The 27,460-nt window shown below is 43.6% G+C and overlaps 1 protein-coding gene across 8 annotated transcripts in view; it reads left to right on the forward strand.

Annotated features, from left to right (window-relative positions):
• Nucleotides 1–27,460, forward strand: part of PPP1R13B (protein phosphatase 1 regulatory subunit 13B) — a 173,329-nt gene that overhangs the window by 13,744 nt on the left and 132,125 nt on the right. For 2 of the 8 annotated variants that reach the window (XM_073609861.1, XM_073609856.1), the window contains exon 1: nucleotides 26,354–26,642. The exons of 1 other annotated variant lie outside the window; for it this stretch is intronic. In XM_073609861.1, coding sequence (XP_073465962.1) covers nucleotides 26,517–26,642 — 126 coding nt within the window. In that variant the 5' untranslated portion in view covers nucleotides 26,354–26,516. Of the gene's footprint in view, nucleotides 1–26,193; nucleotides 26,643–27,460 lie in introns of those variants that run through there. 5 more of the 8 variants (XM_073609857.1, XM_073609855.1, XM_073609858.1 and 2 more) reach the window with 5 other exon arrangements.

The following is a 27,460-nucleotide window of genomic DNA, read 5'->3' on the forward strand; positions in this document are numbered from 1 at the left end:
GCTGCTGCTTACTCACCATAGTAGGTTGGCTGCTTGGCATGGGCGCCATTCAGAGAATGCTTTGTATGTTCTGAATGAATGCAAAGCTCTTTCTAATTGGATGTGGTGGAGAGCATGATGTCATCGCCTTGCCTCCACCTTCAGATTTATTTACTGATCAGTGCACTTTAGGATAAATGAAGTAATTATATTTGCTAACTTTTTTTTTTTTTTTATACTAATGGTGATTTCTAAAGAAGGGAAGCCTGATATGAGCGGACCTTGCTTTGAAGGTCTGCTTTATACTCAGGATCATTCCTAATTAGTTCTGGAGCACACAAACCAAATCTGTCTACCTATGGCCTCAATATCATCCGATCAATAATATTTTTTAACAATCTTTTTACCTTTCTTACACTTTTTCATACATCTGTTATAAGAGAAATAAGGGGAACTCCCTTCTGACCTCTGCCTAAAAACGGTGGTAGTTTGACTGTCACATTAGCCTTAACCTCTTGATGCCGGCACCTTCTGGCCCTTTAAGAGGTTTATGATGCCGAGGGCTAGGCTTAAGAGCACGTGACCACAGTGATTGGCTGTCCCACGGCGGTTACGCCATCTGCAAACTCCCGATCACAAGCGTCAATCCGGAGCTTTCGGTTAGGTGCCAGTAACTCTGCAAGGAGCACGCACCACTGCCTAGCTGTATGGACAGCAATTCACGCAAATATGCGGGCCCTCAGGGCCAAGGATCAGGTGCCAAGAGGACACATATTTGCGTGCTGCTGGCGCCAAGGGGTTAAAGTGTTACTAAACCCAGGACCATGCATTCACAATGGGGAAGATTTACTAAAACTGGTGCTGTCAGAATCTGGTGCAGCTGCAGCTGTGCATGGTAGCCAATCATCTTTTAACTTCAGCTTGTCCACTTAGGCTCGATTCACACCTATGCATGTTGCTTTTGAGCGTTTTTGGAGGTTTTTTTTTCATGCTTGCCACGTTTTTGAGCCGCGTTTTTGCCGCGTTTTTGCGGCGTTTTTGCCGCGATTTGCGTTTTGCGTTTTTTTTTTTTTTCATTTTTTTTTACAGTCTTAAAAAAAAATTACAAAAAAAAAAACGGCAAAAACGCACCAAAAACGCATCAAAAACGCTGCAAAAACGCAGCACTTGCGTTTTTGATGCTTGTCCATTGAAAACCATTACATGCAAAACGCTGCTTTTTGCATGAAAAAAAGTCCCCGACCCTTTCCAAAAACGCTGAGATACAAAAAAGCATTGATGTGAACATGTTCCATAGGAACCCATGTTAAAAAATTCCCGTGCATTTCTGCAAAATGCAAAATGCATCAAAAAACGCGCTAGTGTGAATGGGGCCTTAAACTTTTGGCAATAAAATCTGGTTGCTGATTGGATTCTATGCAGAGCTGCACTAGATTTTGCACTCTTCAGTCTTAGTAAATGACCCCCTATATCTGGGCTCCCACTGTACACACAATATGGAAATGCAGTTATTTTAGTAAATATAAACTGCTAATACCTCCTTTCTCATCAGCAGTATATAGCAGTCTTGTGACTTCTATAAGTGTCTGGTTAAAGCTTGTGCGAGGAGTTTTCCTATGAGGCTGCAGGACCCCTGACCCTCTGTCTGGATAGTGCTGATTGGTCCTGCGCTGATCACATGCATCCTTTCAAGAAAAAAGAAAAACTCTCTAGCAATACACACCAAACTGAGCATGTGCAGAGTTACTCCGCAGGCTCTGTTTTATCAGGAGATTGTTTGGGGACAGTGAAAGAAGGGAAGGATCAGAGAGCCTTTTTACACAATGCAGAGGATTAACCCCTTAGGTCCACAGTGAGTATAACAAGCATGATTTACTGCATATACAGACTGATTTTACTGTTGAGGGTTTAGTAACGCTTCAAATTTTCACAGACCTTGATCAAGTATACACCGTTCAGCCATAACTTTATGACCACGGACAGGTTAAGTTAATATTCTCATTACAATGGTATCTGAAAGTCGGTGGAATATATTGGGCAGCAAGTGAACATGTTGAACAGGTTGATGTGTTGAAAGCAGAAAAAATGGGCATCACAGTTTGCTGTGTATGGGGCTGCGTGTCCACAGCTAAAAAGGCCTACAATGGGCACATGAGCAAGGTGGCCTGGTCGGAGGAATTCTTTTACATCATGTGGATGGCCAGGTGTGTGTCGCTTACCTGGGGAACAGATGGCACCAGGATGCAGTATGGGAAGAAGTCAAGCCGGCAGAGGCAGTGTGATGCTTTGGGCAATGTTCTACTGGGCAACCTTGGGTCCTATCATTCGTGTGGATGTTACTTGACACGTACCACCTACCTAAACATTGTTGCTAACCAAGTACACTCCTTCTTGGAAACAATTTTCCTGGACAGCAGTGGCCTCTTTCAGCAGGATGATACGCCATGCCACACTGCAAAAATGGTTCAAGAATGGTTTGAGGAACACGAGTTTGAGGTGTTGATTTGGGCTCCAAATTCTTTGGGATGGGCTAGAAAAACAAATCCGATCTATGGATGCCATGGATGTCCTACCTCGCAACTTATAGGGCTTAAAGGATCTGCTACTGACGGCTTGGTGCCAGATATCACCGCATACCTTCAGAGGTCTGGTGGGGTCCATGTCTTGATGGATCAGGGCTGCTTTTGGCAGCAAAGGAGGGACCTACTCAATATTAGGTGGATGGTTATAAAGTTATGACTGATCGGTGTAAGTCCTTAACTGCATACTTGTTCCTGGTCAGTGACTTGGAGTACTAAAGACCAGGCAACTAGCAATTTTAGGAAAGATTGGCAACGGAAGACTGTTTTTCTCTTAACCAGTTTGAAAAAACAAAAATTGCCCTGTTAATAATGAAGCTGATGGCAGTAAATCAGTCAGTGAGTTGTTTGTTCCCCATTCAGCCTCGTCATTGTTCTAGTACTTGTTTTGCTGTTGTTTAAAAGGATGCGTTGTAAATTGTACTGCTGCCCTGTGCAGTTTCACAAGCCTCAGGTTATCGGGGCATGTTGTACTCACTAGCTGTATACCTCTATACAAAATCCTGAAAATACACAGATAAAATACTTTAAAAAAGCTGGCTATATATTCTAAAATCTGATTGTGCAATCTCCTTTAGTAAACTCTTGGAGGGGATGATAAGGGACTATATACAAGATTTTAGTGATAAGAACGGTATCATTAGCAGTAATCAGCATGGATTCATGAAGAATCGTTCTTGCCAAACCAATCTATTAACCTTCTATGAGGAGGTGAGTTGCCATCTAGATAAAGGAAGGCCCGTAGATGTGGTGTATCTGGATTTTGCAAAAGCATTTGACACAGTTCCCCATAAACGTTTACTGTACAAAATAAGGTCCGTTGGCATGGACCATAGGGTGAGTACATGGATTGAAAACTGGCTACAAGGGCGTGTTCAGAGGGTGGTGATAAATGGGGAGTACTCGGAATGGTCAGGGGTGGGTAGTGGGGTTCCCCAGGGTTCTGTGCTGGGACCAATCCTATTTAATTTGTTCATAAACGATCTAGAGGATGGGATAAACAGTTCAATCTCTGTATTTGCAGACGATACTAAGCTAAGCAGGGCAATAACTTCTCCGCAGGATGTGGAAACCTTGCAAAAAGACCTGAACAAATTAATGGGGTGGGCGACTACATGGCAAATGAGGTTCAATGTAGAAAAATGTAAAATAATGCATTTGGGTGGCAAAAATATGAATGCAATCTATACATTGGGGGGAGAACCTCTGGGGGAATCTAGGATGGAAAAGGACCTGGGGGTCCTAGTAGATGATCGGCTCAGCAATGGCATGCAATGCCAAGCTGCTGCTAACAAAGCAAACAGAATATTGGCATGCATTAAAAGGGGGATCAACTCCAGAGATAAAACGATAATTCTCCCGCTCTACAAGACTCTGGTCCGGCCGCACCTAGAGTATGCGGTCCAGTTCTGGGCACCAGTCCTCAGGAAGGATGTACTGGAAATGGAGCGAGTACAAAGAAGGGCAACAAAGCTAATAAAGGGTCTGGAGGATCTTAGTTATGAAGAAAGGTTGCAAGCACTGAACTTATTCTCTCTGGAGAAGAGACGCTTGAGAGGGGATATGATTTCAATTTACAAATACCGGACTGGTGACCCCACAATAGGGTTAAAACTTTTTCGCAGAAGAGAGTTTAACAAGACTCGTGGCCACTCATTAAAATTAGAAGAAAAGAGGTTTAACCTTAAACTACGTAGAGGGTTCTTTACTGTAAGAGCGGCAAGGATGTGGAATTCCCTTCCACAGGCGGTGGTCTCAGCGGGGAGCATCGATAGCTTCAAGAAACTATTAGATAAGCACCTGAATGACCGCAACATACAGGGATATACAATGTAATACTGACACATAATCACACACATAGGTTGGACTTGATGGACTTGTGTCTTTTTTCAACCTCACCTACTATGTAACTATGTAACAAGTTCACACTAGATGTGTTGCAAACTCACAGGGAATTTGCTGCGGATACCGCAGCGCATCAAAATCGTGACCCGTTCATGTGAACTGATTGCGCAGTGTATGTTAAAGTGGTTGTAAAGCCTTAAGTTTTTCACCTTAATGCATCCTATGCATTAGGATGAAAAGCCTTCTGTGCTGCAGCTCCCCCCCCTTTTTCTTACCTGAGCCCGATCTGATCCAGCGATGTGCACGAGTGCAGCGGCTCCAGCCGCTGTTGCTCTCCTCATTGGAAAGATTGAACTAAATGTTAAATGTGAAAATCAGAGTTGTTCTGTCACATTAGCAACCATGTAAGGTCAGCAGGTTTGCTGCTGTTTTTAAAATGTAACATCTGAACAGTCCGTCGGATTTACAAATACTGTATAGCATATAAGCTCCGTTTTGTGTTGAAAATACCTGTGAAATCTAAAACTCCAGTGGGTGTAACAAGATGTCCGCTTGCCCCCTTCTCACTCTATCATTACTGTGCAGGAGTGTGGGGTGTAGCAAGATGGCGGTGACGAAACGTCACTTCCTGACGAGACAGCAGCCACCGCCGGGTGTACCAAGATGGCCGCCGCTCCGGAGCTAGGCCGAACCTGCGGCCTTTCCTATGGCCGAGGCAGTGGAGCGCTCCGCGGATCGGAGCGCTCCGCGGATCGGGTGGTGTGCCGATCCGTACAGGTTGACCTGTTCGGATCACGGATCGGTGACGATCCATTGCACCCCTACTTGCTGCTGTCGATCAAAAGCTATGACATGGGAGCGGGGGCATGGCCGACTCAGGATCGAGTCTGCATGGGTGCCCCTATAGAAAGCGACTTTTCATGGGGGGGGCACCCAATGAATAGGAGGGGCTTGATCGCCAGCGGGGGATGCCAGAAGAGGGCTGCTCTGTGTACAACTGTTGCACAGAGCCAGTAAGTATAACACGTTTTGTTAGTTTTACAGAGCTCCCAAAACGCCCCTGCCTATTGCAATGAATGGGCGGCATTTTCGAAGCACCTGAAAAGCACTTTGGAAGCGCCGCAACTTGGGCCTTGGGCAAAAATGCAACAATATGGGATAAAAATTTGGCCCCAGCCCTTTTTTATTGTTTTTTTTTTTAAATATTTTATTTTTTAAACTTTCCAATATATCATAAAAAATAAACTAATACGTTTAACCAAAATCCAAAACCAGACTCTGTTGCTACGACTCGTCATATTACACAAATCCTGAATTTTCAACAAGCTGTTACCCTTTCAAAGCAAGGTGACCCACCACATAATATAGGCCGCGACAGAGGGCAGGTGGGTGCGGCCCACACTGGTGGTGTACCCACAGCAGCTGGCATCTGAGGGGGCTCCACCCTTCTTTTTAAATGGGGAGGGGAAAAAAGCCCTTGAACTTCCTGAAAGGTCACCTGACCTTCCGCTGACCTATAGGAAAAGGTCACCTGACCCTTTCCTCACAGGTCGGCCTTCTCAGGTACATCTAAGAGATGCGGGGAGCCTTGAAACCTAGAGCTGACAGTCCCATGAGGGAAGGGGGGCCTTAAAACAGGCATTCCCCCTTTTTCCCTCTCGTTCCTCTCGGTGCTTTGGCTGGTGGTTACAGCCGTGACATCACCACATACAATGTAGGACAATCAGTGCTGCATTGTAAGCGAGGACACCGATCGTGTCAGAGTGAACAAGTGAGTACCAGCTACCGGGGGAGCAAGGGGTAAGGTAAGTAAAAGTCCCCTTTCCTGGTACCCCAGGCAAAAACATGCATTTAGGCTCTATTCACACTTGTACGACTCCAAAGTTGCAACTTTGGATGGGTGCGACTTGGAAATGACTTTGGCTTTGACCGATGATAATGGACAACTGTTGCGTGGTAGAACATTCCGGTACGACTTTCAGAACAAAGTAGTGCATAAACTACTTTGAAATCGCTGCAACTTTAAGTCGCAACATTATATGAATGGTTATCATTGGAAAACATGGGAAATGACTTGTCATGCAACTTTGATGTCCAAAGTTGCATGACAAGTCACACAAGTGTGAATGGAGCCTTAGGCTTGGTTCACACTAGTGCGATGCGGGAACCCTGCGAATCCACTGCGGCTTCCCTGCATCGCACCTGACTCGCAAGACATTTCTCACTGTGTCAATAGAAAGTTAAAGTGTTACTAAACCCAGGACTCTGCATTCACTATATCTGCTCCCCCACAGTACAGAACATGGAAATGTAATTATTTTAGTAAATATAAACTGCTAATTACCCTTTCACATCAGCAGTCTTGTGACTTCTATCAGTGTTTGGTTAAAGCTTGTAGGAGGAGTTTTCATTCTCCTCTGACTGTGCTATGAGGCTGCAGGACCCCTGACCCTTTCTGGACAATGCTGATTGGCCCTGTGGTGATCACATGCACCCTCCCAAGAAAAAAAAAAACCTCCCTAGCAATACACACCAAACTGAGCATGTGCAGCCTGACTCTATAGAGTCTGTCTTATCAGGAAATTATTAGAGGATGGTGAAGGGGAGGATCAGAGAAGACAGGTTCTTAGGTTCCACAGTGAGTATAACAAGAATGCTTTACTGCATATACAGACTGATTTTACTGTTGTGGGTTTAGTAACAGTTTAAAGTGGAGTTCCACCCACTTTTGCAACTCTTCAGCATCCCTCACTAAACTGTGCACTGTAAACGAATTGGATATTTTTAATTTTTTTTTCTCAGCACCTACTGTATATCTGCTGTATTCATTTTTCACTTCCTCCTCCCTGGCCGCGGCCCATCGCATCATTTCCTGTTTGCAATGCCTTCTGGGAAGGGGCAGCAACTTCCTCTGAAACTGCCGTTGCTATGGAAAACTAACCTGAAACCTATTACACTGCTTGTGCTGCACTGAGCATGTGCGAGATCTGCAAGGATGAGATCCAGGAAGAAACAGTCTGGCTTCAGATGCCCACACTTAAGATGGCCACAGCCTGCTGTAAGTTTATAAAATAACAAACTACTGCTATAGACTAACAAAACAGACCTTAGTTTACAGACTAACTTTACTAGAATACATTAAGCTTGTGTATTATAGGGGTATTTTTATTTAAAAAGTACATTTTCGGCCGGAACACCACTTTAATGAGACCCCCAAATCAGTTTGAATATCGCAGTGCCAACTGTCAGTTCGGTCATGAATCGGATCACATGGGTGTGGACCAAATCTGGTGCGGACCAAAAAAAAGGGTCCTGTGCGAGTTTGGTTCGAATGCGATGCAAGTTCAACCATACGATCTGTATGGCTGAAATCGCATCGCATCGCACAGACATTGTATGTGTTTTGCACCGCAGTGCGAATCACATGCGATATCACAGCTCACCAGTGTAAACCCATCCTTAATCCTTGCAGCGCACATAGAGCTCCACCACCACAAGGTTTGTTTATTTATTTATTTATTTTTTCTTACCCCGGAGTTCACCTTTTTAAAACGTTAGTCAGAGCTATGAAACCCCCTCTGGTCTTTGTAGATCTGAAGACTGTGGTGCAGTGAGGACACCTGGGTCTATACCGCAGGATGCAGCTGTGTGATATCCCACATTGTGTTTGTGTTCTCTTCTCCTGGCACGGTGGGGTGACATACAATGGGATCCACAGATGGGAAGAATGCAGCAATCACTGCTATTGTGCCTTTACTGTAAGGAGAGAGCCTGCTCCACTGTGATAGTGGTGATATTATGTAATGCTGGCTCTGCAGGTGGAGAATACAGGGTGGAGGCATGGAGAATTAGTATTAATGGATTCCTAAGCAACTTGCTGGGCCAGCCACCCTTTACTGTACAGAAGACAATGCATCTGCTTACTACTTTTTTTTTTTTTAAATGCCCAATTGAACTTTCAGTTTTAAAGTGTTACTAAACCCAGGACTCTGCATTCACTATATCTGATCTCCCACAGTACACAGAACATGGAAATGCAATTATTTTAGTAAATATGAACGGCTAAATACATTTTTTTTCTCATCAGCAGTATATAGCAGTCTTGTGACTTCTATCAGTGCTTGGTTAAAGCTTGTAGGAGGGGTTTTCATTCTGATTGTCCTATGAGGCTGCAGGACCCCTGACCCTCTGTCTGGACAGTGCTGATTGGCCCTGTGCTGATCACATGCACTCCCCACCCCCCCAAAAAAAAAAAAAGCTCTAGCAATACACACCAAACTAAGCATGTACAGAGTGACTCCAAAGGCTCTGTACTATCAGGAGATGGATTGGTGACAGTGGAAGAAGGAGAGGATCAGAGAAAGGATCAAACAGCCTTTTTACACAATGCAGGGGATTAACCCCTTAGGCTCCACAGTGTGTATGAAGCGCGGCCCATTCATTGAAATGGGCAGGAGTGTTTTGGGAGCGCTCCCAACCTACCCCAAAGATGCTGTTCGCAGGATTTTTCCGAACGTTCCGCAAGCGCACCACCCAGGTGTGAAAGCACCCATTGCAGAGAATGGGAGGCAGTTTTCAGGCGCTTTACAGGTGCTAGTTTTAGTACTAAAACACCTGAAAACTGCCTCAGCGTGAAAGGGGTCTAAAGCGGAATTAAATCCTCCTATCCTTTACAGCCAAGGAAGCTGCTTCTGTTTGATCTTCAACTGCCATGGTGCTGCACATGTGATCAGTTATGACAGCAGCCATTTAGCTGGTGGTTTGACAGTTTGGTTGAGGACAAAAGCAAATGTGACAGTTGGCAATCCCAGCATTCCAGGAATGCAACTGCTTTTTTAATCCCCTAAAGTTGATGTAAACCCGAAATTGTTTTTTTTTTTTTTTTTTTTTTTTTTAATATCATAATGTAAAGTATAAGATTTCCTATCATTTGGGCCCAGTCTTGCCACACAGAGTTAATCCAGCTCTGAGCTCCTCTTTTATTGTTCAGTGAGAGAAATCTTGACAAACTGAGAAAAACTTTGTCAAATCCTCCCCCTTGCTGTGAGTGACAGGTGATTTACATCTCGTGCACCAGCCTAAGACACATGCAGTATTTTTTAATTCCCTCCCACTCCTTTCTTCAGCAGCTCTGCAAGGATTGGTTGTTCCACACCTCACCATGATTGGGCATGCTGAAGTCATGTGGTTACTTTCCTGTCTTTTCACTGGATGTTAGAGATCATAGCGGAAGTTCAGTGTAAGAAATACACAGGAGAAAATGCATATTGACAAGGGGAGTGTAGAGTAGAGGTCGACCGATATATCGGCCGATATTTGGTGTTTTTTACTTAATCGGCATCAACCGATTGTGCTGATAAAAAAGGCTGATATAACTTCAGCAGGACTTGCAAATTACTTCTGTAATAGAAGTCAATACAAGTTGTCTGAAATCTTCTGTGAAGAGACTTCTCTCCTCTGGGCAGCCTGCCAAATCTGATAAAAAGAACCTGAAGAGATACAATGTTTACACTTATGAATGAACTGAACTCTGTGTGTAGAAGTTCTCAGTTTAACCACTTAAAGACTAAATCTTTTCTGACATTTGTTGCTTACAAGTAAAAATCCTGTATTTTCTGCTAGAAATTCACTTAGAACCCCCAAACATTATGCATATTTTTTTTAGCAGAGACCCTAGGTAATGAAATAGCGGTTGTTGCAATATTTTATGTCACACGGTATTTGCACAGCAGTCTTTCAAACGCAATTTTTTTTTGAAAAAATACACTAATAAATAAAAAAAAAAAAAAAATAAGCAGTAAAGTTAGGCCATTTTTTTTCGTCCAAAAGTTTTGATTACCTGTTTTTGTGTATTTAATATTTAAGATAGGTTTTTTAATTTTTTTTTTTTAATCTAAATTCTACATACAAGTGAACTGATTGGAGGTTTGTTTTGTTTAATAAATGTTTAAATGTAAAAAATTTTCTGTATCACTTAAGGTTGCTGTCACACTGGAACGGGCAAGCGTTGACGGTAAAACGCTTTACCATCCTTTTAGCGGCGCTATTCGACTGCTAGCGGAGCGCTTATAACCCAGCTAGCAGCTGAGGAAGGGGTTAAATGCGCCCCTGAAGCGCCGCTGCTGAAACGCTTTGCAGGCGCTTTGGCAGCGGTGCGCATTCATTTCAATGGGCCGGAGTGGTGGAGCAGCGGTATGCACCGCTCCAAAGATGCTGCTTGCAGGACTTTTTTTTAACATCCTGCCAGCGCATCGCATCGCCTCAGTGTGAAAGCACTCGGGATATCACACTGAGACTGCAGGGGAGCCGTTTTACAGGCTCTTTACAGGTGCTATTTTTAGCCCAAAAGCGCCTGAAAAACGCCCCAGTGTGAAAGGGGTCTAACTGTTAGATTTTATGAGATGAAGGGAAAAAAAAAAAAAAAAAATCGGCCTAATATCGGCCCAAAAAAATCAGCATCACATATCTGTCACCGCGATTTCTAAATATCGGCATTGGCCAGAGAAAAACCCATATCGGTCGACCTCTAGTGTAGAGGTGGGCGGGGAGTCTACTGACATCACGACTCCACCCACCGAGCTCCAGACAACAGACCCGCCCACACAATCTGCAGTTTTTCGGGTCTCATAACAGACAGAGGGGAGACATTTGACTGGTAGAGATACATGCAGGAGGCGTGTATATCCTTATAGATAACCCCTATGGCAGTAGTTTAGAAAGGATGACATTGGGTTTACATCCACTTTAAAGCAATGGGTTTAGTTCTGCTTTATGATTTCCTGCTGTTCAGGGGCTGTGGTCTTCAGCAAAATGGCAGCTTCCAGCAAGAAGAAATCTAGAACCATGCTGAAGACAGTTTACAGTACACGCTCATTTTGGTGGCATAATTATGAATGTGGAATGTATGTTCCTTGCTGAAGAACATTATTTTTTATCAAGTTGTCATGGGTAAAGTTCCACTTTAAAGTGGAAGTAAACCCTCCTATAGTTTTTAACCAAGGAAGATGTCATCTTGGCCTCTGTTTGATCTACAACTGCTATGATGCGGCTGTAGGTCTGATTTCGGTAAGGGATGTGTGAGATCTTTAGAGAGACTGCTACCTTTATATAGTAGGGATGCACTGATACTGAGTATTTTCACAAGTACCCATGAAAATGTTCCTGATACCCAAAACCAATGCTTTATGCCCATACAAAATGAATAGGTGCAAATCACACTGCAAAGATTGTGTGCATTTTGTGTCCAAATCGCATGCGTTTTCCTGCACTGCTCCAGTGTGAACCCAGGCTGAAATCGCTATGACAAGCCTGGGTTCACACAGGAGCGATGGGGAAACTGCATGCGATTCGGACAGGAAACGCGCACGATTCTTTGCAATGTGAATTTTGTATGGGCACAAATCGCACCACAAAGCATTGGTTTTGGGTTTTGGAGGCATTTTCACGCACTGCACAGTATCGGTACTCTGTATTGACGAGTACTTTACAAAAAGTATCTAAACTCGTACTCGCCGATAAAAACAGGGTATCGGGCATCCCTGCTATATAGGCATCAAGGGTCCCAATCAGCATATGCCCCATCTGTCTGCCTTTACACCTACCTGCATTCGATCCGATCCAGTCTGCCAAACTGACACATGTCCATTTACATCCGCCTCCCCATAGAGGACAATGGGTGCTCATGTGAAAGGGGCCTAAAGGAAAAAACATGTAAGACAACTTTTATGTTTTCATGCACCTGGAATTTAAACTGAAGATTTGTTCGGGTTTTAACCCTTTTGTTGCCACCACCTGGCGACTCTTTAAAAAGGGTCTTAACGCCTGGTGGCTGATGGCCTTCCCAACCATGTGACTGTTGTGATTGGCTGTCACTGTGGTCACGTAATCGTATTCTCCTGACAGTGCTGTCCATGACGGCTCGGTCACTGTGCTTGGAGCAGTGAGCAAGCTCTTGGCATGGAAGAGCATTACCCAATTGATTCATACTGTATGTGCAGAGGCTCAACGTTTAGGCCCATCTGCCCTATTGCCGCATATATGCTTATGGCCAATGGGAGCTGGTTATGTTTTATGCCTGGATTTACCGCATGCTTTCCCTTGTTTTATCCCTTTAAAAAATACCAAGTACAGCAAAAATAAAAGTTGTCAATGAAAACAGAAGTAGAGAATTGAGATATTTCTCAATGGGTACACTTGTTCTGGTGACGTCAGATAGGATTTCCCTTACATTGGGTCTGTTTTGTCTCAGGACAGGAAATTTAAAGGAAATTTTCCTGAGCGTGATATAGATTATTAATAATCTTCTTTCTTCTTCTTCTTCTTCCTCTTTCTTCTTCTTTCTTCCTCTTTCTTCTTCTTTCTTCTTCTTTCTTCTTCTTTCTTCCTCTTTCTTCCTCTTTCTTCTTCTTTCTTCTTCTTTCTTCTTCTTCTTCCTTCTTCCTCTTTCTTCCTCTTTCTTCTTCTTTCTTCTTCTTTTCTTTCCTTCCTTTCTTTCTCTTCTTTCTCTTCTTTCTTCTTCCTCTTCTTTCTTCTTCCTCTTTTTCCTCCTCTTCTTTCTTTCCTTCTTTCTTTCCTTCTTTATTCCTCCTCCTCTTCCTCTTCTTTTGTCTTTCGTTGTTTCGTCGTCTTTCTTCATCTTTCTTTCGTCTTTCTTATTTCTTCTCTCTCCCAGCGCTTTACAACTGAGGGTAGACAGTACAAATACAATACACTTTAATATAATAGGAATCAGAGGGCCCTGCTCGTTAGAGTTTACAATCTGTAAAAAAGTGAGCATATGAATTTAAAACTAAAGCAGAAGAGGTTATTACCTATAGGATGTATTCCATCTTTCGTGTTCCCAGCGCAGGTTGAAGAATGAATTCTAAATTCTGATTGGTTACTTTGGCTGTTAGTGTTATTTTTGCTCTGCTCCTTTTATTTATAAATCATCTCTGTATTGCCTTCCAGAACTCTCTGAGCAGTGACTAATATCTTGTTCATGTTATTTCGTTACTGGCGTCACACGAAGTATATACATTGCCGTGTTATTCTACAGTGCAGACTGCATATGTCATAACAATGTAATTTACTGTGTATGATGATAAATGTAAATGTGGAGTCTCTTTGGTAATGAATTACTAAGTATATATAAGGTTGTGGGTTATATATTGTTCCTCCGCTTGTTTGTCATGGGTGGAACTTGGCATGGAATCCTGGGACACGGAGCAAGCTTATTTTGTCTGCTGTCACTTTAGATCATTTATTGTACCGACAAACGTGGAGCTGCTTTCTGGGGCCGTCTTGTCAAGTAGATATTGCAGTCAGGATGGATTTGATTTAGTCTCTGAGATCCAACGGATGAATGATCTGAGCTTTAATATGTGAGCTCATATCATAAAGAGGACAATTACTGCAGCTTGCCTGGTCCTTCCTGCACCCAATTGGCCAGTGAGGCCGCCTGTTGTACTGATGGGGCCAGTGGCGCTGGGTGCGGGCAGGGCTTTTTGGCAAGCTCAGACTGTACCCTAAAGCACTGGATTGAGGTCTATCACAACGGCCTGGCGTTGGGCCATGACAGGAAAGATTGGGAGGCTGGTTCAGGTATGTGTAGGTACATCAAGGTGTCTGTACTTTATACCTACAGCAGTGTCCTACCACCGCCTCCAGCATTGTGTCTAGTCAGTGTGTGGCCTAACAGTCTGTTTAAAGCAGAACTCTTATTAATGCAGTTTATGTTTTTTAAAAGTATTATAGTGATACTAAAGGTTAAAAGATGTTATACTCGCCTGGCTTGTACAAAAATATTACACAAAGGGGTTCCTTACTTTCTCTTTTGACAGTCCACCCGCCAGCGCTGTCTGCTACACCCCCTCCAGGTGCCTTTCTAGCAAGCTGGATGTTAAAGAGGAGATCCGCCCACCCCTTCAAAAATTAAAAGCCAGCAGCTACACATACTGTAGCTTCTGACTTTAAGACCCCTTTCACACTAGGACGCTTTTCAGGCGTTTTAGCACTAAAAATATCGCCTGTAAAGTGCCTCTCAAGCCACCCCAGTGAAAAAGCCCGAGTGCTTTCACACTGGGGCGGTGCGCTTGCAGGACAGGAAAAAAAGTCCTGCAAGCAGCATCTTTGGGGTGTTTTAGGAGCGGTGTATACACTGCTCCTCCACTGCCCCTGCCTATTGAAATGAATAAGCAGCGCTGCCGAAGTGCCGCAAAACGGCACTATTAACCCTTTGCTCGGCCGCTAGTAGGGGTTAAAAGCACCCCGCTAGCGACCGAAAAGTGCCGCTATAACAGCTGTAAAGCGCCGCTAAAACTAGCAGCGCTTTACTGCTAACGCCCGCACCGCCCCAGTGTGAAAGGGGTCTTAATATTGGGACACCAATATCTGCCCTGGAGACCGCAGCTGGTCTTTCTTTCAGCTGTTGGGTGCTGCCGCCACCATTGCCGCTAAGTGAACCCAGCAGTGATGCATTGCAGCTTCACGGCTGGGTCCTTACTGCGCATGCGCAAAGCATGCTGTGCTCTCTTACTGGCCCAGGGGCGGGGGAAGGAGGTGGAGGGAGCCAGACCGAATTTGCAGTGCATAGGTGTGAACCAGCACTCCGTGTTCACACGTTGCAGTGCTGGAACCGCATGTGATCTCGCCACATTCCTGTTCAAATCGCATGTGATTCTTCAGCAGTGCGATTTGAGCCATTATTCTGTATGGCTCAAATCGCACCGAATCCACACAGGTCCCTTTTTTGGCCACACCAGAATCGTGTCGCTTGGGTGTTCATACCCATGCAAACCGATTCTGCAAATCAAACTGCATTTTGCGAACCGATTTCAGGGTGTCGTTAACATACACACCCGCAGCGGTTCGCATAAACGGGGTGCAATTTGGATGCGGTGCGGAAATCTGCACAGAATGCGCAGCAGTGTGAACTGGTACTAAGTGTTCTGCTGCTCCTTCGCTATAAAATCACAGGCTGGATGTAGACAGGTGACCAAGCTGTAATGCTAACCTACTTTAGAGGATAGCTGGGTGGCTATGTTGTGGGGCAGAGCTGTGTAAATCTCAGGAAAGGACAGAAATGAAAATCCTTTTCTAAGTTAGGGATTTTCCGTGCATTTATTTCAACCCAGTGATATACAATTAGCCTGGAGTTCAGTTTTTATATTGTGTTATGTGAACCTAAAAAGGGGATGTTTAATTTCGGGTAATAAAATGCTTTAAAGTCAATAGACTTGAAGAAAATGGTGCAACATGTCATTTACTAAATCTCCTGAGCAGCAGATGCAGTAAATATTCCATGATACCCAGCAGAGCATTATGGTGAGTGCATTTCAGAGAGATGGCTTGTTAGTTTAAATTAGTAATAGAAGGAAAAAAAAAAGGAAGAGAAGACTGAATAAGTTCCACAACAAAGAAACAATCTGAAGTCAATGCTGCAGGACGAGAGCTCAAATGGATTGTTCCAAAGACCCAGCCGAGATTCTATTATTTATCGTCGGGAACAAGAGATAAAAATAAAGCTGGAGCAGTCGGAAGACCATTTCAATAATGATTTGGAAAGCAGCAGAGCAGAAAGCAGAAAATCTATTTATTCCAAGGGACCCCAGCGAGATGCGCAGGCAGAGCCCGTTCTGCAGCACTGACAGCATTAGCTATAGTTAAGCAGCATTATAACAGCAAATTATTATTAGAACCTTTTAGCTTTTGTATAATGCTAATTCAATTATCTCAGAGTCTTGGGACTTTTTTTTTATTATTTCGGGAGCTGATAAATGGATGGATGTTCAAAGCATACCATAGACTTAAGATGGCGGTCGGGTTGGATCTGAACTAATTGCCTTGGTTTTAAAAAATAAAATTGTGCTCCTGGTCAGTAACGTGTTGGGGGGGGGGGGGAATACCCCATCCATCCTGAATGGACAAATCCGGCAGAAGAAATAACAGATGCACGACCTGTCTGTATAGCTGGTGTAAGCTTGGTTGCATTTACAGTGTTGCAGAAGCTCATTTGGCTTTAGTCATCGAAGTTCTTCTGGTCTTTGTTTGCTAAAATTAAATCATCATCCTTTGTTTGCTTTTGACAAAAGGAGCCTGGCACAGGGTGAGGAAAAACTAAATAAATGGGAATCTGTTTTTTGGCATCCAAGGCTAGAAGGGTCGGTATACATGGGCTTTTCTTAATGTTGGCGCTGCCTTTTTCCCCATATAAGTCAATGGGAATGGAAAGGCTGCTTTAGGACAGGGGGGTCAAACTCAATTTTACCGTGGGCCGCATCAGCATTATTAGAACATGAACAGGAGTACCAAATCTCACCACAGGATGGACTGTGGAGACTTCATAGGTAGAGCAGTGCCAACGTCCTAAATCTACAATCAGCGTTATGATTGTCCTCAAAAAGGGGCCGGTTGTATCTGTAAGATTAGATGTCCAGCGCATCCCCTCCCCTTACATTAGATGTCAAGAGCCACCCCACCATCAGAAGTTGAATCCCCTACTCTCCCTAACATCACAGTGCACCCCCTTACCTTATGCTGCTGCTGGGAAGAAGCTGGATGCATTGCTTGAAAGCAGAAAGTAGGGGTCTGGAGGAGGACCAGAGGAGGGCTGGAGCTCTCCTGCAGCTGAAGGAGAGGTGTGAGGGCCACATGAAATGGCCTGGAAGGCCGGATTTGGCCCGCGGGCCTTGTGTTTGACACCTGTGCTTTAGGAGGTCAACTGCAGGTTATGTGCACTGGTGTAAGCTTCTTAAACTCATCTCTATTGCAAGATGAATGCGCCTGAAAGCTAACAGCATTTTCCTATCTATGCAAGCCCTTGGGGCCTAGTCACACCGTATACACTGCGCTGTGTCCCAACAAAGTTGTAAGGCACAGACAAGGCTATTTGCCATATGTCCTGTTGCTTCAGTTCACACAAACGTGCTGCATTGATTTGCAACGAAAAACAAGAACTGGTCTTTATTATAATTATACAGAATTTATATAGTGCCAACAGTTTGCACAGTGCTTTACAACGTGAGTGCAGATTGTACAGTTACAATACAATTTAATACAGGAGGAATCAGAGGGCCCTGCTCATTAGAGCTTTCAACCTAATGGCTTGTATTTTTAAGCAGCGTTCTGCATTGCACCATGCTGCGGTACATGGAGTCGATGGAACCTAAATTTTTGTGACTTTTTAGATATTGTGAAATTTTCATAAAGTTAAAAAAAATTGTAAATGGTATGATGTATTGTAACAATGCATTGCACCACCACACATCAGCGGGTGCACGTTATCGAGAGCATAACACCTGCTGCTGGTTTGAATAGGACCGTATCCTAACCTATCCCTACGTTTTAGGTGATACGTCTTTTATACGTTATGAAATGACTAATATGGATTTTCCTCTTTGCATCTGTTTAGTTTCACCCAGTAAAAAACAGCCCACACAAAGGTTCCTGTAATTGTAATGCAGGCCATACATGGGTCCAATTCCTAACAAATTTTCTTTTAAAAATCGGACCTCGTGTGCGTTTTGCGATCTGATGATGCCACCATTGATTTCAAAATTGACCAGCCAAGCCTTCAATTTCTCTCCCGTTGCTACAGAAAAGAATTTGCGTGGCCAGGAATCTTCTTTTCTTGCCATGTCACAGCTCATGCACATTTCTTTATCAATTTTATATTTCTCACACAGTTCTCCCGTCATTGATTAGAAATTTGTTAATTTTTTCAAAAATTTTCCAACATGCCCGATCACTCAAATTCAATGGCTGCTCAAAAATCTGCCATTGCTGTGGCCTACTAATGGTGTTGAATTTTAAAGAAAATTCTTAGTTCCGATTTTCCAAAGACAATTCTTTTGGAATTCAACCCATGCATGGCCAGCTTAATAACTGGTCAAGCAGATTATTGATCGGAGATTAGCACCATGGCGGTTGCTGGTCAGATGCGACATCCATTACTTGTCATTATATAAGACACTGAATGACGTGTTTTAAGGCTTATCAGTTGTGTAAGTGAAAATGTTCAGCGTGAGGGTAACAATGGCTTAAAGCTGAACTCCAGGACAGGCAAATCTTGTCTAAATACAAGAGGATTGTGTATGCTTACTAGAATCTTGGAATCTTGTTTTGTGTATATCTTTCAGATGTGTGCAGTAATCCAGTGTGAAGCTTCGCCTCTGGACAGGAGCTTCCTGTAATAAAGACCAGTCACTGTTGCTTTCTCTCCATGTGCAGGGTGACTGGTCTGGTCTCCTCCCCCTCCTGTAGTTTTCTGCAGGCAGCCTGTAGTGGGTGGAGCTGCTGGGCCCCTCCCACATGTACAGCAAAGCAATGTGGTCACTGCTACTGCACACAAAAGTGGATTTATACAGTATATCCATCCTTTATGGCTATAGAGTAATATATTTTGGATGAAAGTTCTTGTGCTTTTAGTTGCGCTTTACTTGTCTAATCTATAAACTCAGTTTTGAACTCAATCTTAGCTGTTGAGCAGCTTGGGTCCCCATCAGTAGGCATCACCATCTATTTTGTACCTACCTTGAATACCTAATTACTGCAGTTTATCTACATATTAGAGTCCAACTAAAACTTTGCGTTTGGAATAGTGGGAAAGCGTTAGAACATCTGTCAGGGCTGTTGTTCTGTGACCCCACTGGGGAGATTTTGCTTCTCGGGACAATTGCTTCCTGGTTTCTGGCCCAGGCCAAAATTATGTCATACATCCAATGAGCTCACCTTCCTGCCTGAACGCCTGCCCAGTGAGTGAATGCTCCATGAATCATCTGCCCTTGCTCAAGATGGCCGTTGGCTAAAAATGCTGGCGTGAGGACGGGGGGGTCTCAACAGAATAAAGCATTGAGATATGGATGGATGGGCGAGTTTGCTTTGAATATTAAAAGTGAATTAAAGCAGAGTTCCGCCCACTTTTGAGAGGTGGTCTTAAATGAAAGACCACCCCTTGTTTTTGGATATTTAAAAATTATATATATTTTTTTTCCTTCCTACCTTTTTATGACTTGGTGTACTTCCGATCCATCCGGGCCACGGCGCAGGACGTCATATCCTTTTCTGTGACGAGCCCCCCCCCCCGCTGTCTTCTGGGACCTGTGTGTGTCCCATAAGACAAGCTGGCCATTCACAAAGTGACTCGTGCATGCACAGTAGGAAAGGGCAGTGAAGCTGCAAGGCTCCACTGCCGGTTTCCCTTAGTTAGAATGGTGGCGCCTGCACCTGATCAGATGGACGGGTGGAACACCGCTTTACATTTTCAGCTTGTGCTGCTCAGATACAGTTTAGTTCCACTTTAACCCTAGCATGACACTATGAATCGCACTGGAACCACACCACATTCCTGTAAAACGTGCATGCGATTCAGTTCGATGTGATTTGAGTCCATTAATTTTGAATGGCTCAAATTACACTGGTGTGACAGGCTCACCCGGGACAGAGGTTAGCCTCTTGCCTACCAACTATGGGCCCTGGCATTTGAGGGAGCTACAAGCATTTGGAAAGATATTCTGTTATGTAATGCAAAAGAACATTATTAAGGAGGCCATGATGGTCTTTGCTGTTTGGGGTGTGGCTGTATTCCAATGTTCTATTGTGTCTGTCTGCCTTGGATATTATGGGATGTGTATGTAGATTAGCTGTGAGATTGCTGGCGGCGAATTCCTCAAACAGCTCCCACTGCTGATTGGACAGTCTACCCCACCTAGAATGCAAAGGTGGGGGGATTGTCCAGAGTATTACCTGTGTTTTCAATAAACAGTCCATGTTCAGCAACCAAACGAGTATTGTCTTGTGTTCTGGTTGTTGGCGGTTGGAATATCTGATATCTATATTCAGACTGGAAGGAAACAGTATATGACGAAAGCACTCAAGCGGAGTGTGGAACGTTTCGTTACAACTGTGTCTGCACTAAAATTGTAAATGCAACAATTTTGGGAATGCAACCAGATTGCATGGTCATTATGTAACATGCAATTCAGTGCAGGCTAACTCACTGAATTTGCAACCTGTGGTTGGGGTGTCAGTAAGATTGCACCAATAGATCACAAGGGCAGTGCAATTTGAATGCAATGTGAGAAATGTGCATAGATTGCGGATTTCCCGCACCGCATTCTAGTGTGAACCAAAGCTAAAAGTCAACATTGTTAATGGCAGTGTTCAGTAATGCATTTTGGCTCTTGTTATTGGCGCCTGTCGATGTCTAAGGTTCTCAGGAAAATTAACTTGCGTTGCTAAGCCAGTCCATGTGTACAGTTTCCCATGACGAAAAATAAAGCTTGATCAAAATTTAATTGACCACAGAAGATGATTTTAACGGCCATTTGTCATCAAAGCAAAATATGTGGGATGTCTCCGATGGAAGCTGCCATGTATAGAATCTCTAGTTGCATATTTTTCAGAAATTAGTTGTGTGGTAAATCCATTGCCATACAGATATTTCATTTGTGTATTTATTCTCCCTGAAGAGGAAAACATTTATGGGTATTATGTATTAAGCAAAGTACGTCTCCAAAGTAATAAGCATATCTTCCCGATGAGTTATAAAGAAGTTTTCTTAAGAATAATGTCTGAGCACCACAGCAATACAGTTTCGAGCAGAATCTATAGATTCTCTACACAAAGGTTGAATGTTTTGTTAGGCCGCAGTGCCACACCTCCCCTCTTCCTTCCTGGAGCTGTCTCATCGCATTATTGTCTAGTGCAGTCATGCTATTGAATGCAGAGGGGAAATATACCGAGATCTACCGGCCAGTATCAGATATACATCTGTACCAGAGGTCAGATTGGAATACTGGTCCCTGAAGTCAGCAGAAAGCCCTGAATGTTTTCACAGCTGGGCCGATAGTGTACGTCTTACACGCCCTCCTAATATGTATAATGAAATCTTTCATGTAACAACAAAAAACTAGTGAAGGGGCACTAGTAAAGAATGCACATACCTTTTCCACCTTCCTAAAATCCCCCGGCACTTAGTGTGGTAGTGACACAGCCCAAGTTAAAGGGTTCCAGGAGAAATCATTTAATGGCAAGTTCACCTTTTCACAAAAAATGGGAAGGTGAACTAACTCCAAATATCCCGGCCATCCTTCCAGACAGCTGCTCCGTATAGTAACCATGATGCACTCTGCTGTCGATTTTATGGTGGTCCATATACAGTACACCACAATACACAGCCCCCGAGTGAGTAGCCATAATTTCCACATTGGCAAATTCTCATTGGTCAGCAAAGGCACGTAACCACGCTGATCAATGGGAAGCACTTCTGAGACTTCATCTTCACACATGGTGTCCCAGAAGAAAGAACCGCTTCTCATTGGTCAGTGGTTGCGGTGACCAATGAGCACTGGCCGCTGTGAGCATTAGGATGGAAACAAACGGCCACACTGGCAGTATGGGTCATCATGGCCGATATGTGCAGCGGGGTATGGAGGGGTGGCTAAGATATTTGGACTTGGATCACCTCTTAATTTTTCATGAAAAGTTGAACTTGCCCTTTAAGGGAATGCTGCATGTCAGCATCTATTGGGACCTTGTTTACAGGCTTAAAACCAGAATAGCTTTAAAGGGCAGTTTTAGATGAACTGTTAAAAGCCCAGTTAGAATGCATGTATAGAAATGTATTGCCTGGCGAAAGATTTGTATCTTGATGAATAAACCCTTGCAGGCCACATACTCCTGCTGTTCTTGTAGCTAGGCATTCAGAATAATCACATTGAAACTAGGTTTTTTTTTTCCCCAGGTTTTTTTATATTTTGGTTATAGCATGGAAGAAGGGTCCCCCGCCCCATTTTCTTCCTCCACTGGGAATTTGTTCCTTTTCTTCCCTGTATTATAGCTACAACAGTAAAACATGAGGAATCTTGCCTTTGTTGTGTTGGCATTGGAGGGTCATCCCTCTTTTCTGGTTTCATTGACAAATTAAAACATTTTGGATTTAGCTTTAAATTCAGTCTTGGAGAGAGTGGTCACCAGGGCAAACTAAGTTGGTAAATATCTCCAGCAAAATGAGTTTAAATCTCCTCTTAGTTGCCACCAGAACAAGTGTCCACATTTTGGAGGTTTTCCCCTCTGTTCCTTTTCCTGTGACTATTTGAAATAAAAATTTCCCTCCAGGGGCGGATCCAGAGTCTAGTCTCGGGAGGGGCACTGCCAGAAAATATATTTTTTTGGGGTACATCTATCGGGGAAATGGCTGGTGTTGGCACTTCAATCATCACGGCACCATGGTTGTTATGGTGTCAGAATGATTGAAGCGCATTATTACTATTATTACATTGTTCTAAAAAATTAAATAGTTTAACTCACCATAATGCAGAATCAGTGGGAGCCCTGACTGTGTCACTTGCCACGTCACCTGTCACCAGATGCAGATTGTCACTTGCCATGTCACTTGCCACGTCGCCTGTCACCAGATGCAGATTGTCACTTGCCACGTCGCCTGTCACCAGATGCAGATTGTCACTTGCCCCATCGCCTGCCACCAAATACGGATTGTCACTTGCCACGTCACCTGCCAGTCACTTGCTGTGTCACTTTCCTGCTAAGGTGGTCTCTTGTGTCCCAGAGTCAGGCAGCAGAGAGATGATGTAATCTCTCTGCTGCCGCAGCTGCCTGCACGGTGAGGGGGGAACTGCAGGGATGCAGGGTGGGCGCCGGGCGGTGAGAGATGATGTAATCTCTCTGCTTCCCCGCCCGCCGGCTCTCTGATTGACCAGCAGCCCGCAAACACATCGAGCGGCACATCTCACAAACTGAGCCGCCCGGTGGCTCCCTCACAAACTGAGCCGCCCGGTGGCTCCCTCACTTACGGAGCCGCCCGGTGGCTCTCTCACTTACGGAGCCGCCCGGTGGCTCTCTCACTTACGGAGCCGCCCGGTGGCTCTCTCACTTACGGAGCCGCCCGGTGGCTCTCTCACTTACGGAGCCGCCCGGTGGCTCTCTCACTTACGGAGCCGCCCGGTGGCTCTCTCACTTACGGAGCCGCCCGGTGGCTCTCTCACTTACGGAGCCGCCCGGTGGCTCTCTCACTTACGGAGCCGCCCGGTGGCTCTCTCACTTACGGAGCCGCCCGGTGGCTCTCTCACTTACGGAGCCGCCCGCCGGCTCTCTCACCCGCAGTGCCACCTGCCAGCTCTCTCACCCGCGGATCTAACCACCGGCTCTCTCACTCACCCGCATTCTCGGAGGGGGCAATTGCCCCGTTGCCCCCCCCTGGATCCGCCCCTGTTTCTCTCGCATTCAGTTCCAGTGAGAATGGTCACCAAGACCAATGGAAAGGGTAAATATCTTCGGCAGGGACCCAGCAGTAAAAATGTGACATGGTTTCCATTCCCCCTACTGCAGTGATGGTGAACCTTGGCACCCCAGATGTTTTGAAACTACATTTCCCAAGATGCTCAACTACACTGCAGAGTGCATGAGCATCATGGGAAATGTAGTTCCAAAACACCTGGGGTGCCAAGGTTCACCATCACTGCCTTACTGTATGTGGCTTCAGATACGCTACTATTTTGACATAGCTGAAGCGCACCCTGAGCTCCCCAAGATTACATTGTTATAAAATGATTTCGTGACTTTTTAATACATAAGCAAGCTATAGGGTGTTTATATTATATTTTCCCAAACTTGATCTTTATAATCCAAGCCAGCAATTCATAGTGCCGTTAAGAGATGACAGACTTTATCAAGACCTAACACAGGTCTTCTGTTGCATCTCATCAGGTTTTAATACTGTTTAACACTGTTCAAGCCCTGAAGAAGGGGTAGGCCTGCTCTTAACCAATAAATGTTTCAAAAAGATCTTTTAAGCGATATGAACCTAGTGTTTAACTCCTTCCCTGCCAGTGTCATTTACACAGTAATCAGTGCATCGTTATAGCACTGATTGCTGTATAAAAGACAATGGTCCCAAAATAGTGTCAGAAGTGTCCGATGTGTCCTCCATAATGTCTCAGTCATGATAAAAATCGCAAATCGCCGTCATTACTAATAAAAAAAAAAATAAAAAAAATAAAAATGCCATAAATCTATCCCCTAGTTTGTAGAAGCTATAACTTTTTCGCGAACCAATCAATATACACTTATTGCGATATTTAAAAAAAAAAAAAAAAATGTAGAAGAATACATAACGGCTTAAACTGAGGAAAAAATTTAGTTTTTTTTATATTTTTTTTTGGGGGGGGGGGGGTATTTATTATAGCAAAAAGTAAAAAATGTTTTTTTTTTGTTTTTTTTTTTTCAAAATTGTCGCTCTTCTTTTTTTTTGGTTTTTTTTTGTTTATAGCGCAAAAAATAGAAACTGCAGAGGTGATCAAATACCACCAAAAGAAAGCTCTATTTGTGGGAAAAAAATGACGTCAATTTTGTTTGGGTGCAACGTCACACGACTGCGCAATTGTCAGTTAAAGCGACAGTGCCTAATCGCAAAAAGTGCTCTGGTCAGGAAGGGGGTCAAATCTTCTGGGGCTGAAGTGGTTAAATTGATCTAAAATACACCCCCAGTCTGTTAACTGAATAAATAGTGCTGCAGTAGAGGTTCATGATCTGCCCGGCACAAGGGGCACCTTGATCACAAACTGGTTGTGCTGAATTACAGATAGACATGCTATGATGTTACTAAACCCAGCATCCTGCATTTACTATACCTGGTCTCCCGCAGTACACAAAACATGGAAATGCAAAGGTTTTAGTAAATATACACCACCAAACACCTTTTTTCATCAGCAGCATATATCCGTCTTGTGACTTCTATCAGTGTCTAGTTAAAGCTTGTAGTAGGAGTTTTCATTCTCCTCTGACTGTCCTATGAGGCTGCAGGACCCCTGACCTTCTTCTGTCTGGACAGTTCTGATTGGCCCTGTTCAGATCACATGCACCCTCCCAAAAAACAACTCCTCTCTAGCAATACACACCAAACTGATCATGTGCATAGTGCCCCCAAGACTTTCTACTATTAGCAGATGGCTCGTAGACAGTAAGTCCTCATGCACACGGACGTTTTTACAGCTGCTTTTTTGAGCTTTTTTTGCAGCTTAAAAAGGCCTGTCTATGTTAGTCTATGGCTTCATGCCCACCTAGGCGTTTTTGAGCTGCAAGTGGCATAGGCGTTTTTAAGCTGTAAAAAAAACCCAGGACCAGTGGGTTCTGAGAGACGTTTTTCAGCTGTAAAAACGCTCTAACGCTGAAAAACGCTCAAAAACGCTCAAAAACGTCATTCACCAATGTTTTTTAGCGTTTTTGATCCATTGAAAAAAAAAAAAAAAAAAAAATTTGAAAAAAAAAAAACGCTCAAAAACGCTAAGGCGGAAAAACGCTCAAAAACGCTAAAAAACGCTATTACAAAAACGCTGAAAAAAGCTGAAAAAAGTCACTGCTAAAATACTGGCGTTTTCATAACGTTTTTTTAACAGCCTGTGTGCATGAGGGCTAAAAGTGGAGGATCAGAGAAGACAGGATCAAACAGCCTTTTTACACATTGCGCAGGATGAGGTTCCACAGTGCGTATAACAAGCATGCTTTACTGCATATAGTACAGACTGATCCTACTGTTGTGGGTTTAGTAACACTTTAAGTAAACACTTGTGCATCCAATCCCTTAGGTAAATAGTAATGCCATCTTCACTGTATAATTTAGTGCCAGACTAACTGAAGGGGCAGCTAATAAAGTTTACAATTCTATTTTGAGATTAAATATTTGGGTTCCTGTTTAGGTCGAGTTATGACTGGTTCTCTTGAAGCTTTATTTTTAATTCTATTTTGAGACTGTTGCCGTACTATGAATTCCTGTTAGTGATGTCCTTGTGTACTTTATAAACCAGTAAGCAATGCAGGTTGTTTTGTTTTGGATGACTTTCCACCCCATGTGTTGTCCGAGCCAAGCAATTTCCAATACATCTCTGTGCTAACACTTGTTTGCCTAATTAGGCGAACCATAATCCACCGTATCATCAAGCTGTCATATCCATGGCCTGCTTTTTGTCCTCTGTGCTCCTTATCAGTGTGCATAGCTGCAGCCAGCGCCAGATACCAGCAGTCTAAGAGGCAGGAGGATCGCAGTACAAGTTCTGTTACAGGGCTGTTTTTTGGTTTGGGACCTTTTATAAATGCACTCCTAGAACAACTGACCTACACATGAAGAATTATTTCACCATGATCCTGCAGAGCCTTATAAACAAACCCAAGGACAAGAGCCAGCCTTGTGATAAACATGCTTCAAAATCTTGTAACAGAATAAAAGATAAGGTCATCCTGAACAAGGTAAGACCATTACATGGAGGGCAAAGGATTGACACAGGGAGGTCATCCAACAACTTTCACCAAGGATCTTGGATGTAGCATTTGTTATCCAGTATGGATTTCTTTTTATTTTTGGTGCGTAATGAATTATAGACTCCCTTCGTAGTTCTTTTAACTCATTTGCTGGCTGGTTTATTGGTAGCTAATGCAAGAAAAAGTGTTCTTGAATTTTTTAAGTTTCTACTCCTACTTTTTTTAAATATTCGTTGGCTGAACGTCTTAAAACTTCTATTAGTCGGGGGTGATAATGTGAGTTGTACTGTGATGGCTACTGCAAGCCTGCTTCAACCAGTCTGAACACGGGGAAAGTTTGTGGTGGTTGTTCTTTCACTGTATGGTACAAAATGAATGGTTGGGAGAGCCGGGACTAGAGATTGTATTGTGTTTTTTTTTCTCTTTTTTTTTTTTTTTGTTTGTTTTTTGGACTCTCTTAATTTTGTACCTGTTCTGTGATTTGTTGTATACTCCTCTCCCTTTTTTTTTTAGGTTCAATAAGTTTTTATTGTTTTAACACGTGTTTAAACAGAAAAAAACAGGAACAATGCCAGTTGCCTGACATCAGGCAGCCTGGTCTACAAATTTGAGTCATACAAATAACAAACATAGTGCATTCCATTGCTTGTGCATAGGTAACCTAACTTGAAATAAATTCTTGAGGTAGCGTTTCAAACATATGTCTGATTTCCGTGTAAGTCCTGTTTCTCTCGGTCTGGACGCCCTCTCCCTTTTTTTTTTTTTTTTTGCTTTCTTTTTAATCTGATCCATGTGCCATTCAATCG

This window comes from Aquarana catesbeiana, linkage group LG13, assembly GCF_042186555.1.
Source record: "Aquarana catesbeiana isolate 2022-GZ linkage group LG13, ASM4218655v1, whole genome shotgun sequence".
NCBI classification, from domain to species: Eukaryota; Metazoa; Chordata; class Amphibia; order Anura; family Ranidae; genus Aquarana; species Aquarana catesbeiana.